Genomic DNA, 16,299 nt, shown 5'->3' with positions numbered 1-16,299 from the left:
TCTTCAATTTTCATGAAGTTGGGCTAGCTTTTCAAAGAGTCTTGGTTCATGGTGCCTGAGATGTCATGAATCATGATCTGTATGAGGAAACCTTTTCAAATGCAATTTCATGGGCCCCATGCCAAGGTATGCCCACCCACTCACCTCCCACTGTCCCTCATGCTCCCAACCCTAAGGTATGCCCCCATCCACATCCTAAGACCCCTCATGACCCCATGCCAAGCTATGCCCCCGATCAACCCCCTATGGCCCCATGACATCTATGGCATTCCATGCCTATTAACCCACTATATATAGAACCAATGAACCCAAAGTGACAGATGAATAAAAGAGTCAATCATCCAGACCCTTTAAAGTATCGATAGAAAATGCAGCTCTTGAAACCTCTTTATCTTGTACAGTTGACAGAATAGATCACAAAATCACAGAATAATTCAGTGCAGAAGAAGTCCTTCGGCCATCGAGTCTGCACCAACGCATGAGAAACACCTGACCTGCTACGTAATCTCATTTGCCAGCACTTGACCCATAGCCTTGAATGTTATGACGTGCCAAGTGCTCATCCAGGTACTTTTAAAGGATGTGAAGCAACCTGCCTCTACCACCCTCCCAGGCACTGCATTCCAGACCATCACCACTCTCTGGCTAAAAAAGTTCTTCCTCAAATCCTCCTGCCCCTCACTTTGAACCTTTTGTTCCCTCGTAACTGACCCTTCAACTAAGGGTAACAGCTGCTCCCTATCCACCTTGTCCATGCCCCTCATAATCTTGTGCACCTCGATCAGGTCGCTCCTCAGTCTTCTCTGCTCCACTGAAAACAACCCAAACCTATCCAGTCTCTCTTCATAACTTAAATGTTCCATCCCAGGCAACATCCTGGTGAATCGCCTCTGCACTCACTCCAGTGCAATCACATCCTTCCTATAATGTGACAAAAATTGCACACAGTAATCAAGTTGTTGCCTCACCAAAGTTCTATACAACTCCAACATGACCTCCCTGCTTTTGTAATCTATGCCTCAATTGAGAAAGGCAGGAGTCCCATATGCCTTTTTCACCACCCTATTCACCTGCCCTTCTGCCTTCAGAGATCTATGGATAAACACGCCAAGCTCCCTTTCCTCAGAACTTCCCAGTTTTGGGCCATTCATTGAACATTTCTTTGAATACTTCTTTATCACATTATTCCTTTTAGGGTTAAATTTCATCTGCTACTCATCTGCCCATTTGACCATCCCGTCTATACCTTCCTGTAACCCAACACACTCAACCTTACTGTTAACCACCCGGCCAATCTTTGCGTCATCCATAAACTTAGTGACCCTACCCCTCCACACAGTCATCTATGTTGTTTATATAAATGACAAACAATAGGGGACCCAGCATAGATCCCTGTGGTGCACTTCCAGTCACTAAAGCAGCCATCTGTCATCACCCTCTGTCTCCTACAGCTAAGCAAATTTTGAATCCACCTTATCAAGTTACTCTGTATCCCATGTGCATTTGCCTTCTTTATAAGTTTTCCATGTGGGACCTTGTCAAAGGCTTTGCTGAAGTCCATGTAAACTACATCAAATGTACTACTCGCATCTACACCCCTGGTCACATGCTCATAACATTGAACCAAATTTATAAGGCATGACCTCCCTCTGACAAAGCCATGCTGACTATTCCTGATCAAACCTTGCCTCTTTAAGTGGAGATAGATTCTCTCCTTCAGAATTTTCTCCAATGGTTTCCATACCACGGATGTGAGACTCACTGGTCTGTCATTCTTTGGCTTATCTCTACAACCTTTCTTAAATAGTGTAACCACATTAGCAGTTCACCAGTCCTCTGGCACCTCCCCGTGGCCAGATAGGAATTAAAAATTTGGGTCAGAGCCCCTGCTATCTCCTCCCTCGCTTTCCACAGCATCCTGGGACACAATTCATCCGGATCTGGAGATTTGTCCACTTTTAAGCCTGCCAACACCTACAATACCTTGACACTCCCTATGATAATTTGCTCAAGAACCCACAGTCACTCTCCCCAAGTTCTATACATATCTCCTCATTCTCTTGGGTGAAGACAGATAAGAAGTATTTGTTCAATGCCCTACCAATATCCTCTGGCTCCACCCACAGATTTCCCTAATGGGCCCTACTCATTCCCTGGTTATCCTCTGCCCATTGATATACTTACAGAATATCTTAGGATTTTCCATCCTTTTGCCAGCCAGAACTTTCTCATATCCCCTCTTTGCTGTCCTAAGTGCTTTCTTAAGCTCCTGCACTTTGTGTACTCCATTAATGCCTCCCTTGATTTGCTCCTCTTGTGCTTGCTAAAAGTGTCTCTTTTCCTTCTCATCATATCTTGAGTGTCTCTGGTCATCTGTGGTTCTCTGGGCTTGTTACTCGTTCCTATTACCCTAGAGGGAACATGTTTGGCCTGTACCCTCCCCATTTCCTTTTTGAACCCCCCCTCCGCCCCACTGCTTTTTTGTAGATTTCCCCATAAGTATCTTTTCCCAGTCTACCTTGGCCCGATCCTGCCTTACTTTACTAAAATCTGCTCTCCCCCCAATCCAAAATATTTTGCAATTTGTCCATAACAAACTGAAATTGTACCATTTTTAGGTCACTCTCACCAAAATGCTCCCCACCAACACATCAACCACCTGTCCCCAGAATTAGGTCCCCAGAATTAGGTCCAGCCCTGCACCATCCCTTGATGGACCCTCCACATATTGAGCTAAAATGTTCTCCGGTATACATTTTAAGAAGTCCACTCCATCTAAGCCCTTAACACATGACTATCCTGATTAATGCTGGGAAAATTGATATCACCTAATATAATTGCCCGATTATTATTTTTACACACGTCTCTGTGATGGCTACGTGCGAAAGCCAGAGCTGCTAATCAACCAATGTTTTCCCAGGGGCTCAGCTTATTCAGTAATCTAAAGGTTTTCTGGGTGTTCAGTCAGGCCTCATTATGCATTCTTGGCTGAGAGCCAATAAATCTTATACTTATGACACCAAATTCTGAGTTCCTTGGTTGTAAATATCTTCCCATTTGACCTCAGCCATCCAGAAGGATCCTAGCCTGTCAGTCACCCTCTTTTTATAGTATCCAATTGTTGTTTGAGGGAGTTCCAGTAGTTTTATCATCTCTTCTGGGATTTGAGTAAGTAGCTTCCTGTGAAGAACTGCCTGACTGTATATCGCCCCTGTAAATCTTTCATCCCTCTGAACAGCAGAAGCAGTTTGGATCAGGAATAGATTAGCGGGAGTGGGGGGAGTGCTTGGGGCTTTGTCCCATTGCTACATGGGCAATGCTTTGATGCTGCTTATTTGTGATGTAGATTGTGATGGTCATAGAATCCCAACAATGCAGAGGAGGCAATTCAGCCCAACAAGTCTGCACCGAACCCCAGGAAGAGCACTCTATCTCGGTCCACTCACCCAGCCACCCTGCCCTATCCCCATAACCTAACCTGCACATCCCTGGGCACTAAGGGCAATTTAGCATGGTTAATCCACCTAATCTGCACACCTTTGGACTGTGGGGGGGAAACCGAAGCACACGGAGGAAACCCACGCAGACGAGGGGGAAACGTGCAAACGCCATACAGGCAAGGCCGGAATTGAACCCGGGTCCCTGGCGCTCTGAGGCATCAGTGCTAACCACTGTGCCTGACAGTGACAAGCAGCATCAATGTATCCTCTCCCCTCCTCACCTCAAACTCCCTCCCACTCCACTTACCCTCCCCACCTGCTCACCACCCCACCCCGCTCACCCATCCCTAACCCTTCTCAGCCTTTCCAGATCACCTCCCTAAACTGTGGTCAGCGTTACCTATTATATTCAGCACTCAATGTCAATTACGTACCCAGGTCTTGGTGAAACCCTATATGTAAGGTGAGCTCTGCTGCTCATATTGTGGGCTTGAAATGCAATGGCTGAGTGATTCGTTCAGGAACTCCTGCCCTCAAAATCTCCAGCACTGAATCTGTTGGACACTGTGCAGCCAGAGGGAGGTCACCTAATTTAAATGGCAATAGAAGGTTCTCACAGGACTGGGGAAGAAACCTCAGGCACTCACCTTTTCCCACAGGCTGTGAAATTGGCTACTTGCTGCTGATCTTGGGGTCCACCTGGTCTCACTCCCTACAAAAAGTCAAAGTGGTCCCATCGTCCCAAATTATCAGGGATGTGATACTATATTTAAATAATCAGAACAGCACCACCTTCCAGGTGCCCCTCCAAGCCACACACCATCCTGGATTAGAACTATACCACTGTTGCCATATTGTCACTGGTTCAAAATCCTGGGAATTCCACTCTTTCAATATTGCGGGTCTAACTACCTACTTGAACTACAGAAATTCAAGAAGAAGGTCCACCAACATCAAGGGGCAATAAGAGATGAGCAATAAATTTCAGCCTTGCCAGTGATATCTGTACTCCAGGAACAAATTTAAACAAAGAACTCGCCTTTTCCTTTCAGGGATTCAGGCTTTGGTCCTGCATGTCAATTGCCAATACGTTTCTTCTTAACAAATATACTGGCTGCCAATTTTACCTTAAACTCTGCCTAGCCGAAATGTCGGAACTCTCACTCACTGCCCCATCACCCACCTACCCTCTGTGCCAATGACTGTCCCCACACAGGTAACTGCAGAAGGGTGAGGTCTGCTTCTTGGCTCTTCCATTGCTCCCCGCCACTGTTACGGAAATATCCACAATGTCCATTGCAAATGGGTACTGTTGCTAACTTTTGGTTGGTTCAATTGGCTCTGTTTTATAACCTTTGCTCTAGAGTCGCCAGGTATCTTTATGATACCGCCACGAGGTTCAAGTTCAAGTAATGATCAATAACTCAACACACCAATTAGTAAGATTCAAATCAAAACACATTTATTATACACAGTAAATCACCACTCATGCATAAACTCTACTTTCTAGGCTATTCCTATCACTAAAAGGCCTATACTTAGCTTTGGACTGGCCCACCAGGTCAGGGGAGCAAATTGCCTTTCGTTCAGGTCCTGAGTCTGCAGGATTCAAAAGCTTGTATGGACTTGTAGCTAGGAGCGCCTATCTTGTAGCGAGCATTGACTTGAGACTTACTTGCTTGGCGGCAGCTGAGACAGGTCACTCTCACGGGTTGATTCAAGTTGCTGAGTGACCCTGCCAAAGAAGGACGATTTGAACTTGGGGGCTTTACTTTATAGTCCCAGGGGCTTCCCGCCCTTCGGGGCGGACCCCGTACCTGGTTCAAGTGATTGGACTACTTTCCGATCACTTGGATCGATTTCTCCAATGCTGGAATGGTTCTCTGATCGCTAGGTGGTCCCTAAGTGTCCGTTGGCCTTCCTTTGTCTTGGCTCCTGCTGGCGCCGAGGAGTCTGGCTTGGCTTTGTTTACCTTAACTGTTGCCATTGTGCCTGGGAATCGCACATTACTATGTAGATAGCTGTTACATTACTATGCAGATGGCTGCTGGTTTCAGTGCTGTCTGGTTCCTTACAGGTCTCAATACACATGATTTCTGTATTTGCTAGTCTTTGCCTGTGTTGGCTGAATTTCCCTTCAGCCTTTGCGGTTCTCCATTTTAAGTTGGGAAGTGGCCAACTCAGGTGGCTACAGTACTACAAGAAGGTTTATGCAGTTTTTTGATCATTTTTTTAAGGTGCTCATGAACATGTAATATGATCAGAAGAGCTTCCTAGAAAGAGCAGCTGCAGGGGCAGCACTCAGACAGAGCGCCTGCTTTTTCTAGGAAGCTCTTCAGAACGAAGAGTCAGCCTCTTTAAAAATAACTGTGGTTAGAAAGAACACCTGCTCAAACGAGGAAGCACTTCAGAGTTAATGGACCCTGTAGAGCTATAAAAAATAATCAATGGTTATTCCTCCTCTGTCAATCAAGGGACTTGGAAAAGGCAATGAACCATGAAACTGTATGTAAACAATGCACTTCAAAGCTTTTGGGCTTCTAAGCATGCACAAGAGACTTGAAAAAGTTAAAGGGCAATGAAATTGACTGTTAAAAGCACTTCAAAGTTTTCCACCACATTAAAGGGAAGACTTTCACTTTCTTCTGACAGATCATTGATATTGACATGACACGAGAGAGAAATTAAAGGTTTTAAGGCTACAAAGGGAACACCTTCACCTTCTTCTGACAGATCTTTGAACTAGACATGCTGGGAGAAAGCATCAAAGGGTTCCAAAACATCAGAGGGAAGACTTTAAACTGAAACATAACATGCTGAAAGACAGTTGAAAGATTTTCAAGACTAGGGATGGAAGACCATTAAAACGACCCCCATCCCGGGAAATACTCCCATCCTAAGCCCTTCCAGTTCAGCCCAAGCCCAGTAACCCCCATTTCCCCTGAAGGAGGCCCCTTGGCATCTTAGAGGCAAGTTCTCACCCCCTTGACCCCCCGCCCTCAGAGTCCAAAGTGCCAAGTTGGCACTGCCAAGGTACAGGGCTTGAAGGGAGGGGATTTAGCAAGCCCATAATGAGGTGTCGCTCACTTGGGAGGGGAGGGGGGGGGGCATTGCCAGTAAATCAAGTGAAGGGTGGGGCTGCAACATTATTCTGATATCAGGCACCCTTTAAAAATTGCACCCTGATCTCTGAGGAGCTGAACCTATCAACGAGTCTAGGCCCCGCCACTCAAGTCCAACGTACAACCCGACCCTCTGAAAAAGTGCCACTGAATAGCACGTGAGCAGCGTTCCTAGCACCAGCGCGAAACAATCCCAACTTCCCCCCTGGCAGGAGCACTTAAGAGTCAAAACGGGAGAATTGTACCCAACATCTTTTCTGCTGGAAGCTCAGGGGGTAAGAGGATACTTGCTAAGAACTATTTTTTCCTGCATTGGCCACATTTCGTTGTCTGTTCTGAGAGACAGCTTTATGTGGCGGGGGGTGGGGGCGCAGACAGCAGCATGTGAGGTTATGCCATCTACTGGGCACGGCAAACTGGGCAGGTCTTTCTCAATCTCTTGTTGGCAGGTTTCTGTGCAAGGAATTTTGCCTTTAATTACAAATGTTTGCTGTGTCGGTACCAATGATTAGCAAATCATCTTCGGTAAATGTACTCCACCTCTTTCATGTATAAGCTGCATCTAATACTTGTTGCAGAACAGTATGTGACAAACCGCCTGTTTTAAAAGCTAAAGAAGAAATGTAATCTGACATCATGCCTGCTGCACCTCAGCTTCCTGTATAGCTTATAACCTGTGAACCTAGGACAGTCAATCTCTACAAGTGGTGCCTTGTGGCTAACGCATAAAAATCAAGGAGGCAATTAATATATTCATGTGATTTATACACTGGTCTTTATGGTAATTGCAAGGTGTTTTACAATATTTGTGGGGTTTTTTCATCAAAAGATGCAGCATTTTAGTGCAGTCCCACAATAGCCATTTACATTGTGTTTGGCTGGAAATCTCTCTCTGTATGTTGAAATGCAGCCTCAATAATTCCAGGAGTAAAGCATTCTCCAGTGTGAGACAGGTAAAATATTTCTCTTTATTTAACCAGGAAAATAAAATGATGAGGAACCAAAACCTGTCAGCATTGAGATTACCGGATCTCAGTGAAACAATCGAACAGGACAGAGGTAAGAGGCAGCAGCTGAACCAGGCATAGATTTCTATGTGTGTGCCTGTGTCCTGTGTGTGTGTGTCTGTGTCCTGTGTGTGTTCGTCTGTACGTGTGTGTCTGCGTGTTTGGTTATGTGTGGGTGAGTGGATGTGTGTGTGGGGGAAATTTCTGTGTGTTTGTTGGGGAGGGGGGGGTGGGGGGGAAGTGTGTGGAAAGGATGGTTGGGAGTGTTTGTATTTGTCTGTGTATGCTGGGGGGGGGGGTCTATTTGTGTTTACAGGATGTGTATATGTGTTTTTGCGGGGTTTAAGATTAGGGAATGGTTAGGGTGTTTGTATGTGTAGGTGTGGTGAGCATTGCATGCGTGTGTGTGTGTAGGGGTGGGGTGGGGGTGTATGTGTGTATCCTATTTGGTGTGTGTGTTAAACAGTTGAGCACTGTATTGATAAGTGACAGATGTGTGCTTTGAATTGCACCAGTGTTGCTGTTGAAGCTCCCAGACTAATGGAAAACATTGATTGCCCTGTGACGTAGAATCACCTGTTATATAAGAGACGCGAGCTGTGTTGAATTAAATAGTTTTAATTTCTTTGCCCAATGAAAATCGAATTAATTTTGTTGACGTTGTCCCTGGGCTTTGAGTTTAACCCCTCGGGAACCAGAGGGTGAACAGCAGCAGTTTTGACAGATTTCTGACCCCTTTCATTGCAAACCGTTTAACACCTCTACATTCAGGGTCACAAAATGTTCCTATGCTGCACTTACACTGGGTAAGTTCAGAACCTTTCTCTTTTGCTATTTGGAAAGATCTAACTGTTCATGGAAACTTGCTACTGCAATTTGTTTTTAAGGCCTGTCGTCTACATCCTGCCCAGCAGCTGATGGCAGTAAAGGCGATTCTGAAATCACACCAAATATCCCAGACTCACTGCTGCGGAAGTTGAAGGTTCACAGGTCTCTGCCTGGAGGGTAAGAAGTTACAGCTTCTGAGTGACAGGCTCTGTTCTCAAATCTCTACCCCTTCTCTCTCCATTTCTATCTCTCTGTCTCTTTCTTTCTACCCCCGTCTCTTTATCTGCTTCGCTCCCTTTGTCCCTACCTCTTTCTCCCTCTCTCTATTCTTGGTAAGGCCGCATTTGGAATATTGCGTACAATTCTGCTCGCCACTCTACCAGAAAGATGTGGAGGCTTTGGAGAGGGTGCAAAGAAAGTTTACCAGGATGTTGCCTGGTCTGGAAGGTTTTAGCTATGCAGAGAGGATGAATAGACTCGGACTGTTTTCATTAGAACGACGGAAGTTGAGGGGTGACCTGTTAGAGATCTACAAGATTGAGGGGCATGGATAGAGTGGATGGGCAGGCACTCTTTCCCAGAGTGGAGAGGTCCGTCACCAGGGGGCATGGGTTTAAAGTCCATGGGGCAAAGTTTAGAGGAGATGTGCGAGACAGGCTTTTTACGCAGAGGGTGGTGAGTGCCTGGAATGCTTTGCCAGGGGAGGTTGTGGAAGCAGATACATTAACGGCGCTTAAAAGGCATCTTGACAAATACATGGATAGGATGGGTATAGAGGGATACGGCTTAAGGAAGTTCTGAGGGTTTTGGCCACGGTTGGTATCATGACCGGTACAGGCTTGGAGGGCTGGAGGGCCTGTTCCTGTGCTGTATTGTTCTTTGTTTTGTTCTTTGCCCTTCTCTGTATCTCACTCTCTGTCTCTGCCATGCTCTACCACTCTCTCCTACTGTCTTTTTCTCTCTATCTCTATTTCTCACACTTTCCCCTGCACCTTTATCTCTCTCATCTCTCATTCCATATCTCTCTCATTTATTTTCTCCTGTCCCTCTCTTGGTCCCTCTTTACTGGCCCTTCTGAATCTCTCTCTCTGGCCGGGATTCTCCGATTGCTGACACCGAAATTGCGTTCGCCGATCGGCCGGAGATTCCCTTTTAACGCCAAAATCAGGGGTGGCGGCGTTTTTACGATGCTCCGCCCACTCAAAAACGGGGTACACGCGTGCCTTTGGGTCAGCCTCGGGACGTCACCTGAGGCCCACCCCCGATGCTCCACCCCTGATGGGCCGACTTCCCGACGGCATCGGTCGCGTGTGATGCTCGATCAATGACTCCAGAAGCGAGATTGGATGACAATTGAAGGCTTTATTGGACTAGATGTTTCCTCCAGCAGCGCAGGTACAGAATGCAGCTGCTAGGGAGACACAGACTCTTATACTCCGCCTTACTGGGCGGAACCAGCAGGCAGGCTTCACCAATGATCTTCCTGTCTCAGGTACCTCCCACTCCAATGATCTTACAGCCTCAGCCTAGGTACCGTAATACCCCTAATACCGACTACCACAGCGTGTCATCTCAAATCTGGCGTGGCGGCTGCGGACTGCGCCCAGCGCCACCACAGTCTGCGGGGGGGGGGAGCGGTTCCGCTGGCAGGGGGGCTTCGGTGGGGGTTGAGGGGAATGGTGGGGGGGGGGGTGGTCAGGGATGGTGAACGGTGTTACAGGGGGGCAGTTTTTGGCAGGCCAGGTCCACTCGGGGCCTCCGCCATGTTGCATGGCTGCCGCAGACTGCCTCCGTGCGCATGCGTGGCCACGGATCCACCCATTCTGCGTCCGTATCGGCAAATAAAACTAGGTGGTGTGGCTGCTAGCCCCCACCAGACAGAACATCGGTGCGTGTTTTGGACGTAAGACCAGATGCCTCCTCCGGACATAGCCGCAGAATGGGTGAATCCAGCTCTCTCTCTCTTTTTCTCTCTCTCTCTCTTTCTCTCTCTCCATCACACACCCTTTCTCCCCACTTTTCTTTGTCTCTGTCTTGTTCTGTCCCTTCCTCTGTCTTGCTTTCTCTCCTTTTGTCTCCTTCCCTCTTTCTGTCTCTTTCCCTTTGTCTCTCATTGCTCCACTTGTTTGTTTCTCTTTGTTTCCTTCCCTCCTTCATTCTGTCTTTCTGTCCCTCCAATTATACCCAATTATCTGTCTGTCTGGATCTCTCTCTCTCCCATTTTCTCTTCCTTTCTCTTGCTCCTTCTGTCCCAGTGTATCTGTCTCTCTCTCCTACAGGCAATATTTCTACTTCCACAACTTTGGGCTGGTTTCTATGCCCCGCGACGGCGGCACCGCAACTCAAAGCTTGCGCCAGGCACGCTATGCTCCGGCTCCCCCCGGTGGTGGGATCTGGGGTTCATCCCCGCGCATCAGCGGGAAGATACAAATGGATCTTAATGATGCATTTACATCCACTTAGCGGACCCAGCACCAGATTCTCTGGGCTCTCCTGATTCTCTGGTGCTCCAGGCTAGAAATCATGTGGGCCCAGATCACTACAGATATCACCAAACGTGTACATAACGTGGTGGTCCCCACAGTGGATGCCCTTCAGGAGTTACCCCAAAATCCACCCGAGGGTCTCCCTTCCCCCTTCACAATGCACTACCTGCCTACCCCTCCCCGAGCAGTCCCCCCACCCCTTGAGAGACCACCAGAAATGGCAGACCACTCACAGAGACCCTGCAAAATGGGCGAGTCCCCCACAGAGACCCTCTAAAGAGGGAGATCCCCTACAGTGACCCCTAACTAAAGGGACACCTCTACAAATCCCTCCAGAAAAGAGAACCCTGTCTGGAAGCTAGAGAGCAGTCTTGAGAGGGCAGTGAGAACAATTACAGTTGTATTACTTACCTGGAAGCACCATATGTCTATTCCTGGAAAGGGAACAGCTGTGATCTGCATTTAAACCCCTCAGATCCTATAGCTGCAATTCATTCATTCATTTCTTGTAGTGGGCTGTGATTGACAGCTTCCACAAAACAGTTGCAGCCTTGATCCATTCATCTCCCTTCATGGGTTAATACCAAAGTGCCAAAACCCAGGAGTTTACAAACACCAACCACATCAAAGAGAGGTAAGTGCATTGCAATCATTCGAGTCATTGGAATGCACTTACCTCTCTTTGATGTGGTGATGCCTAATCACATGCCTTCTCTGCAGATGTGGCGCAATTTAACGGCAACATTTCTAAATGTAATTTTGGGCGTTTTTGGCGGGGTGTTTCTTGACGGTTGCATGGGCAAGATCGCGGCCCACATTTAACGGCACTTAGTGCCGGAAATAAGCCCCACAAGCTTCTCGGCATTATTGCTTGTATGGTTGTATGATTTGCCGGACATGCGCCTCAACAGCTAGTCTCTAATACTCCCTCACCACTCACTTCCAGTCAACACACAAGCATGGCAATGCACAGACCTGCTCCTCGCTTTGGCGATGCTGACCTGACCAGGCTTCTGGACACTGTCGAGGTGAGATGGGACATCCTATTCCCACTCTGAGGTCGGACCAACAGCAGGGCCTGGGATGTAGTACCAGCGGCAGTCAGTGCGGGTAGGGGGACTGTTGTCAAGAAGATCAACGACCTCCAACAAGCTGAAAGATTAATTTACCACCTCTCTCCTGGCCACCAGTTCCACCTGCCACCCCTCAAATCTCCAACCCCCCCCCCCCCCCCGCCCCACAAAACACTGGCTGAAACCTCGCACCCTCCCCACACCTGAGGCAGGATTCTCTGATCCTGAGGCGAAGTGTTGACGCCGCTGTAAACGCCGTCGTGTTTTACAAAGGTGTCAACAGGCCCCCAGGAGCAGTGATCCTGCGCCCTACAGGGGCCAGCACGGCACTGGAGTGACTAATGCAACTCCAGCTGCCGATATCAATGTCAAACGGGCGCAAGCGCGCTGCGGCCGCCGTGAACTCACGCATGTGCGTTACTTGCCTTCTCCGCGCCGGCATTGACTCGACATGGCGGAGAGCTACAGGAGCCGGCGCAGAGTAAAAGAGGCCCCCACCAGGAGAAGCCAGCCTGCCAATCGGTAGGCCCAGATCGCGAGCCAGGCCATGGTGGAGGCCCCCACCAGGCCGCCCCCCGAAGGATGTACGCCAAGGTCCCGCCGGGTAGGACCACATGTGAATGGCGCCGGCGGGACCCGGCCTATCTCGGCGGCCACTCAGCCCATCCTGCGTTGAGAATCGGCGGGGTGGCCGCGTAGAGTGGCCCCCGACCGGTGCCACGGCAACCCTACTGGCGCCAATGCCGCAGATTCTCCGGTGACTGGAACCGTGTCGGGTCCGGGGTCGAAGAATCTCGCCCGCGTTCTCTGTGCTTGTTCTTCTGCACCCTCTGGCACACACCAACACAACACTTTCATGTCCAGTTGCAGTGCCCACACAGACCATCTGCCATCGACCCCCTGATCCATTAAGTGCTGGGCTCACAAGGCCCTCTCTTTGTCCCCGCTGGAGAAGATAGCCTATTTTCAGCAGGGAAGGGCCAAGACAGGGTGACGGAGTACCAGAGATCCAAGCCCTCACTCCCTGTGAAGAAAGAGCCCTGGAGATTGTCAGAGGAGAGTGCAGTCACCAACAGTGACATTGGCATGCGCCACAAAGGTGAGGATCCACTGCCCCTTCACCCAGATGACCTGTCTGAAGTGAGTTGTTCCTGTCAGACAAAATAATCCTTCCCTCTCACTGACTAAATGTCCATTCTCTCGCAGGATCGCCATCTGATGGGGCTGGGACATCCGGAGTCATCCCCACCTCGCCACCCAAGAGACCACCTCAGAGGAGGGCTAGGAGGAGACCACCATCGAGCATCAGCTATCATCCCCACCTTCTACCCATGCAACGACACACACATTAACGGGTGGCATTGGTGGACAGGCTTCTGGGGCACAATCTGGTGAGACCACACAGTTGCTGATGCACGTCAGGTAGATGCAGAAACATCCAAGGGAGTCAGCAATCCGAGATCTGCTGGATCCCTGGACTGAGCTGAGTCCCAGTCAAAACCGAGCTTGTGGAAAGGTTATCCCAGAGCTGATGCAGATGCTAGGACACAGCCATGAGATTCAGGAGGGAATGGCAGGGACATTCCAGCGAGTGCATAGCCAATTGGAGGAGTCCCAAAGGCTACTGGCACAGGAGATGATGCCGACTATGCATAGCACCTAGACCAACACTGCTCGTGTGATAATCGCAGTGGAAAGCATGAAGCACGAGGTCAGCGAATTGAGTGGTGGTGACCAAGGCGTGGCTCAGTCTGTGATGACCATGACTGAAGGCCTCAATATCATGTCCCGTTCGCTGAGGGGCATGTCCCAGAAGCAGGTGGACATTGCTGAGGCACTGAAGAGCACGGCCCAGTCACGAAGGAGCATTGCTGAAGGCATCAACGCCATGGTGCAGTCAATGGGCAGGCACCAGGACCGGCAGAGCCAGATGACACCGAGGACTCTGGAGCTCACTCCAGCTGTCTCTCCATCCCATGAAGTCCCCCAAGCCCTACAGCCAGCATCAGGGAGGAAGAAGCGCTCAAGGCCAACCCGGGGACTGGCACCAAGGGACGGCGGCGGTCACCAGTTCTTCCAAATACCCCCCTCCTGACACCGGTGCATTTCCAGGGCAGGGTAGAACAGGGTGGCATGGCGATAACAGTGACACTGGTAAGTCGGCCAGGGTCCTCCAACTCTGATATGGAGCCTGGGGACACACCTAGACGTAGCACTAGACCACATAAGACCAAGAAGATTGAGGATCACTGAGTGGAACTGGGGTTGAGGGGGGCAGGGGGCGGTCACTATCGGTAGCTAGGGGGAATGGAAATGTCAATTGTTCACTATTAAAACAGATTACACCTGATACATGTGAAGCCTCTGTCATGTTAATCTTCACAGCGGGCCTGTTTTCATCTCCACCCCCTGTTGCCCTCCACCTTTACCCCCCGGGCTCAGTGGTCCAAGATTAAATGCCCCCGATGCAGACCGTGTTCAGAGGATGTGTTTTAGCGCACTGTCAGCAGAAAGACAAGTCAGACTTTGGCATAAACTGAGGAGCACCAGAGCTAACCTCACAGCGAGTGATCATCACTCTCCTGCCTTGTATAGTGACCGGACAACAGTGCAAACATACGCCCATCGCCCTAGGGTGATTTTACACAGACCCTTGGCGGGTGGAACAGGGTTGGCGTTGGGGGGGGGATGGAAGATTTGGGGAATGGGGTGAAGAAGGGGAATGGAGAGGTAGGATAGAAATAGGGGATGTGAGGAAAGAGTGAGCTCACGGACAAAGCCTCGCCCTATGAGGAGCAGGCAAGGATGAAGGCCTCCCTAGTCCACTGGGCATGCCTTGCTACCACCTGTCCTCCATCCTCCAGGTTCTGCCTGGGCTCATCCACCATCCCTTCCTGGTCCGCCTCCTCCTCAGGCGAGGTTGCATGTCCCCCCCTCCTCCTCAATCATTTTGCCCCACTGCTGTGCTAGGTGGTAGAGGGTACAGCAGACCACCATAAAGCTGGAGACCCTCTGGGGGTGTATTGTAGTGCACCACCAGGGGTGTATTGCAGTGCACCACCAGAGCAGCCAAGGCATCGGAAGCGCATTTTGAGCCGTCCAATGCACCACTCAATGGTAGTACAGGTGGCAACATAGGCCACGTTATATCAGGTCTCCGCCTTGCTCTCCAGCCTTCACACCAGCATCATCAGCCAGGGCCTCAGCGGGTATCCCTTATCCCCCAAGAGCCAACCCATCATCCTGGTTGGTCCTCAAAGACGCTGGGGATCTCCAAGTGTCCCAGGATGTAACTGTCATGCACACTCCCTGGGAAATGTGCATGATCTGGAAGCAGTGGTCACACACAATCTGAACATTCAGGGAGTGGATCCGCATCCCATTAATGAAGGGCACTTCCTGATGTCCGGTGCGCGCAAGACAACGTTCGTCCCATCAATTACCCCCTGGACCTTGGGCATCTGGGCAATGGCGGAGGATCATGCAGCCCTGGCATGTGGAGTCAGCTGCCCAGGCATATAGGGCATCCGTGACCTCGCGGATGCACTTATGGGCTGTAGCTTGTGATATGCCATACAAGTCTCCGCTCGAGCCCTGGAATGAACCAGTGGCGTAGAGGTTCAGGGCTGCAGTGATCTTCATGGCCACCAGGAGCGGGTGTTGTCCTCCATGAGGTGCCAAGTTCGCGAGGACATGCTACAGGTGCCGCACTGTCTCTTTGTTGGGACAGAATTTCCTGCAGCACACATCTCCTTGAAAGACCAAAGACACCTGTACACCTTGGGCTGTTGATGGCATCCCCCTCTAGGTTCCTCATCTGCCTGATGGGTGGCCGGGTCTTAAAGGTGTACAGCGCCCCCCTGCACATGGGGCGTCACTTCCATCCTGCGTCGACGCTGCTGCTCTCTCTAGCGTCTGGCTGCCTGGGCTGCCACCAGCACTGCGAGACATCTTCTGTGAGACTGACACCATCACTCATTTTTGTATCTGTAAGTAATTACAGAAGGAGAGAGACCGACAATCAGTTAGGGCTTCCATTCCGGGACCCTCAAATCCCCCAAGTCTTCCCCACCTTACATGTCCCGCCTTCTCTCAGAGTGCCATCCAGCGAGCCAGTTGTGCTGGAAAACCTCTCCCTGCACACTCACAGCAGGAGCCCCTATAACCCAGACCCTTGTCGGGAATTTTAGGGAGGCCATGCTCGGGTGCCCTTCCCTGGTCCGCGCACTCCCCTTTGGTCGCAAGGGTATCTCTTGTGCTGAACCCTAGCTCTTGAGTGTTTGATTGATGGCTGCTGCCTCTATGGTGCTAATGCTTCTTGAGGTCAGGCAAACTGTCCAGGC

The 16,299-nt window shown here is 49.8% G+C and overlaps 1 protein-coding gene across 4 annotated transcripts in view; it reads left to right on the top strand.

Annotated features, from left to right (window-relative positions):
• mrvi1 (murine retrovirus integration site 1 homolog) overlaps window positions 1-16,299 on the top strand; it is a 317,269-nt gene that overhangs the window by 224,745 nt on the left and 76,225 nt on the right. For all 4 annotated transcript variants that reach the window (XM_072466158.1, XM_072466161.1, XM_072466160.1 and 1 more), the window contains 2 exons: window positions 7,543-7,621; window positions 8,457-8,574. In XM_072466158.1, coding sequence (XP_072322259.1) covers window positions 7,543-7,621; window positions 8,457-8,574 — 197 coding nt within the window. The remainder of the gene's footprint in view (window positions 1-7,542; window positions 7,622-8,456; window positions 8,575-16,299) is intronic.

The sequence above is a fragment of the Scyliorhinus torazame genome, chromosome 10, assembly GCF_047496885.1.
Source record: "Scyliorhinus torazame isolate Kashiwa2021f chromosome 10, sScyTor2.1, whole genome shotgun sequence".
In the NCBI taxonomy this organism is placed as follows: domain Eukaryota; kingdom Metazoa; phylum Chordata; class Chondrichthyes; order Carcharhiniformes; family Scyliorhinidae; genus Scyliorhinus; species Scyliorhinus torazame.
Note: the sequence above shows the minus strand (reverse complement) of the source record. Positions and strands in the feature narration are given on the sequence as shown.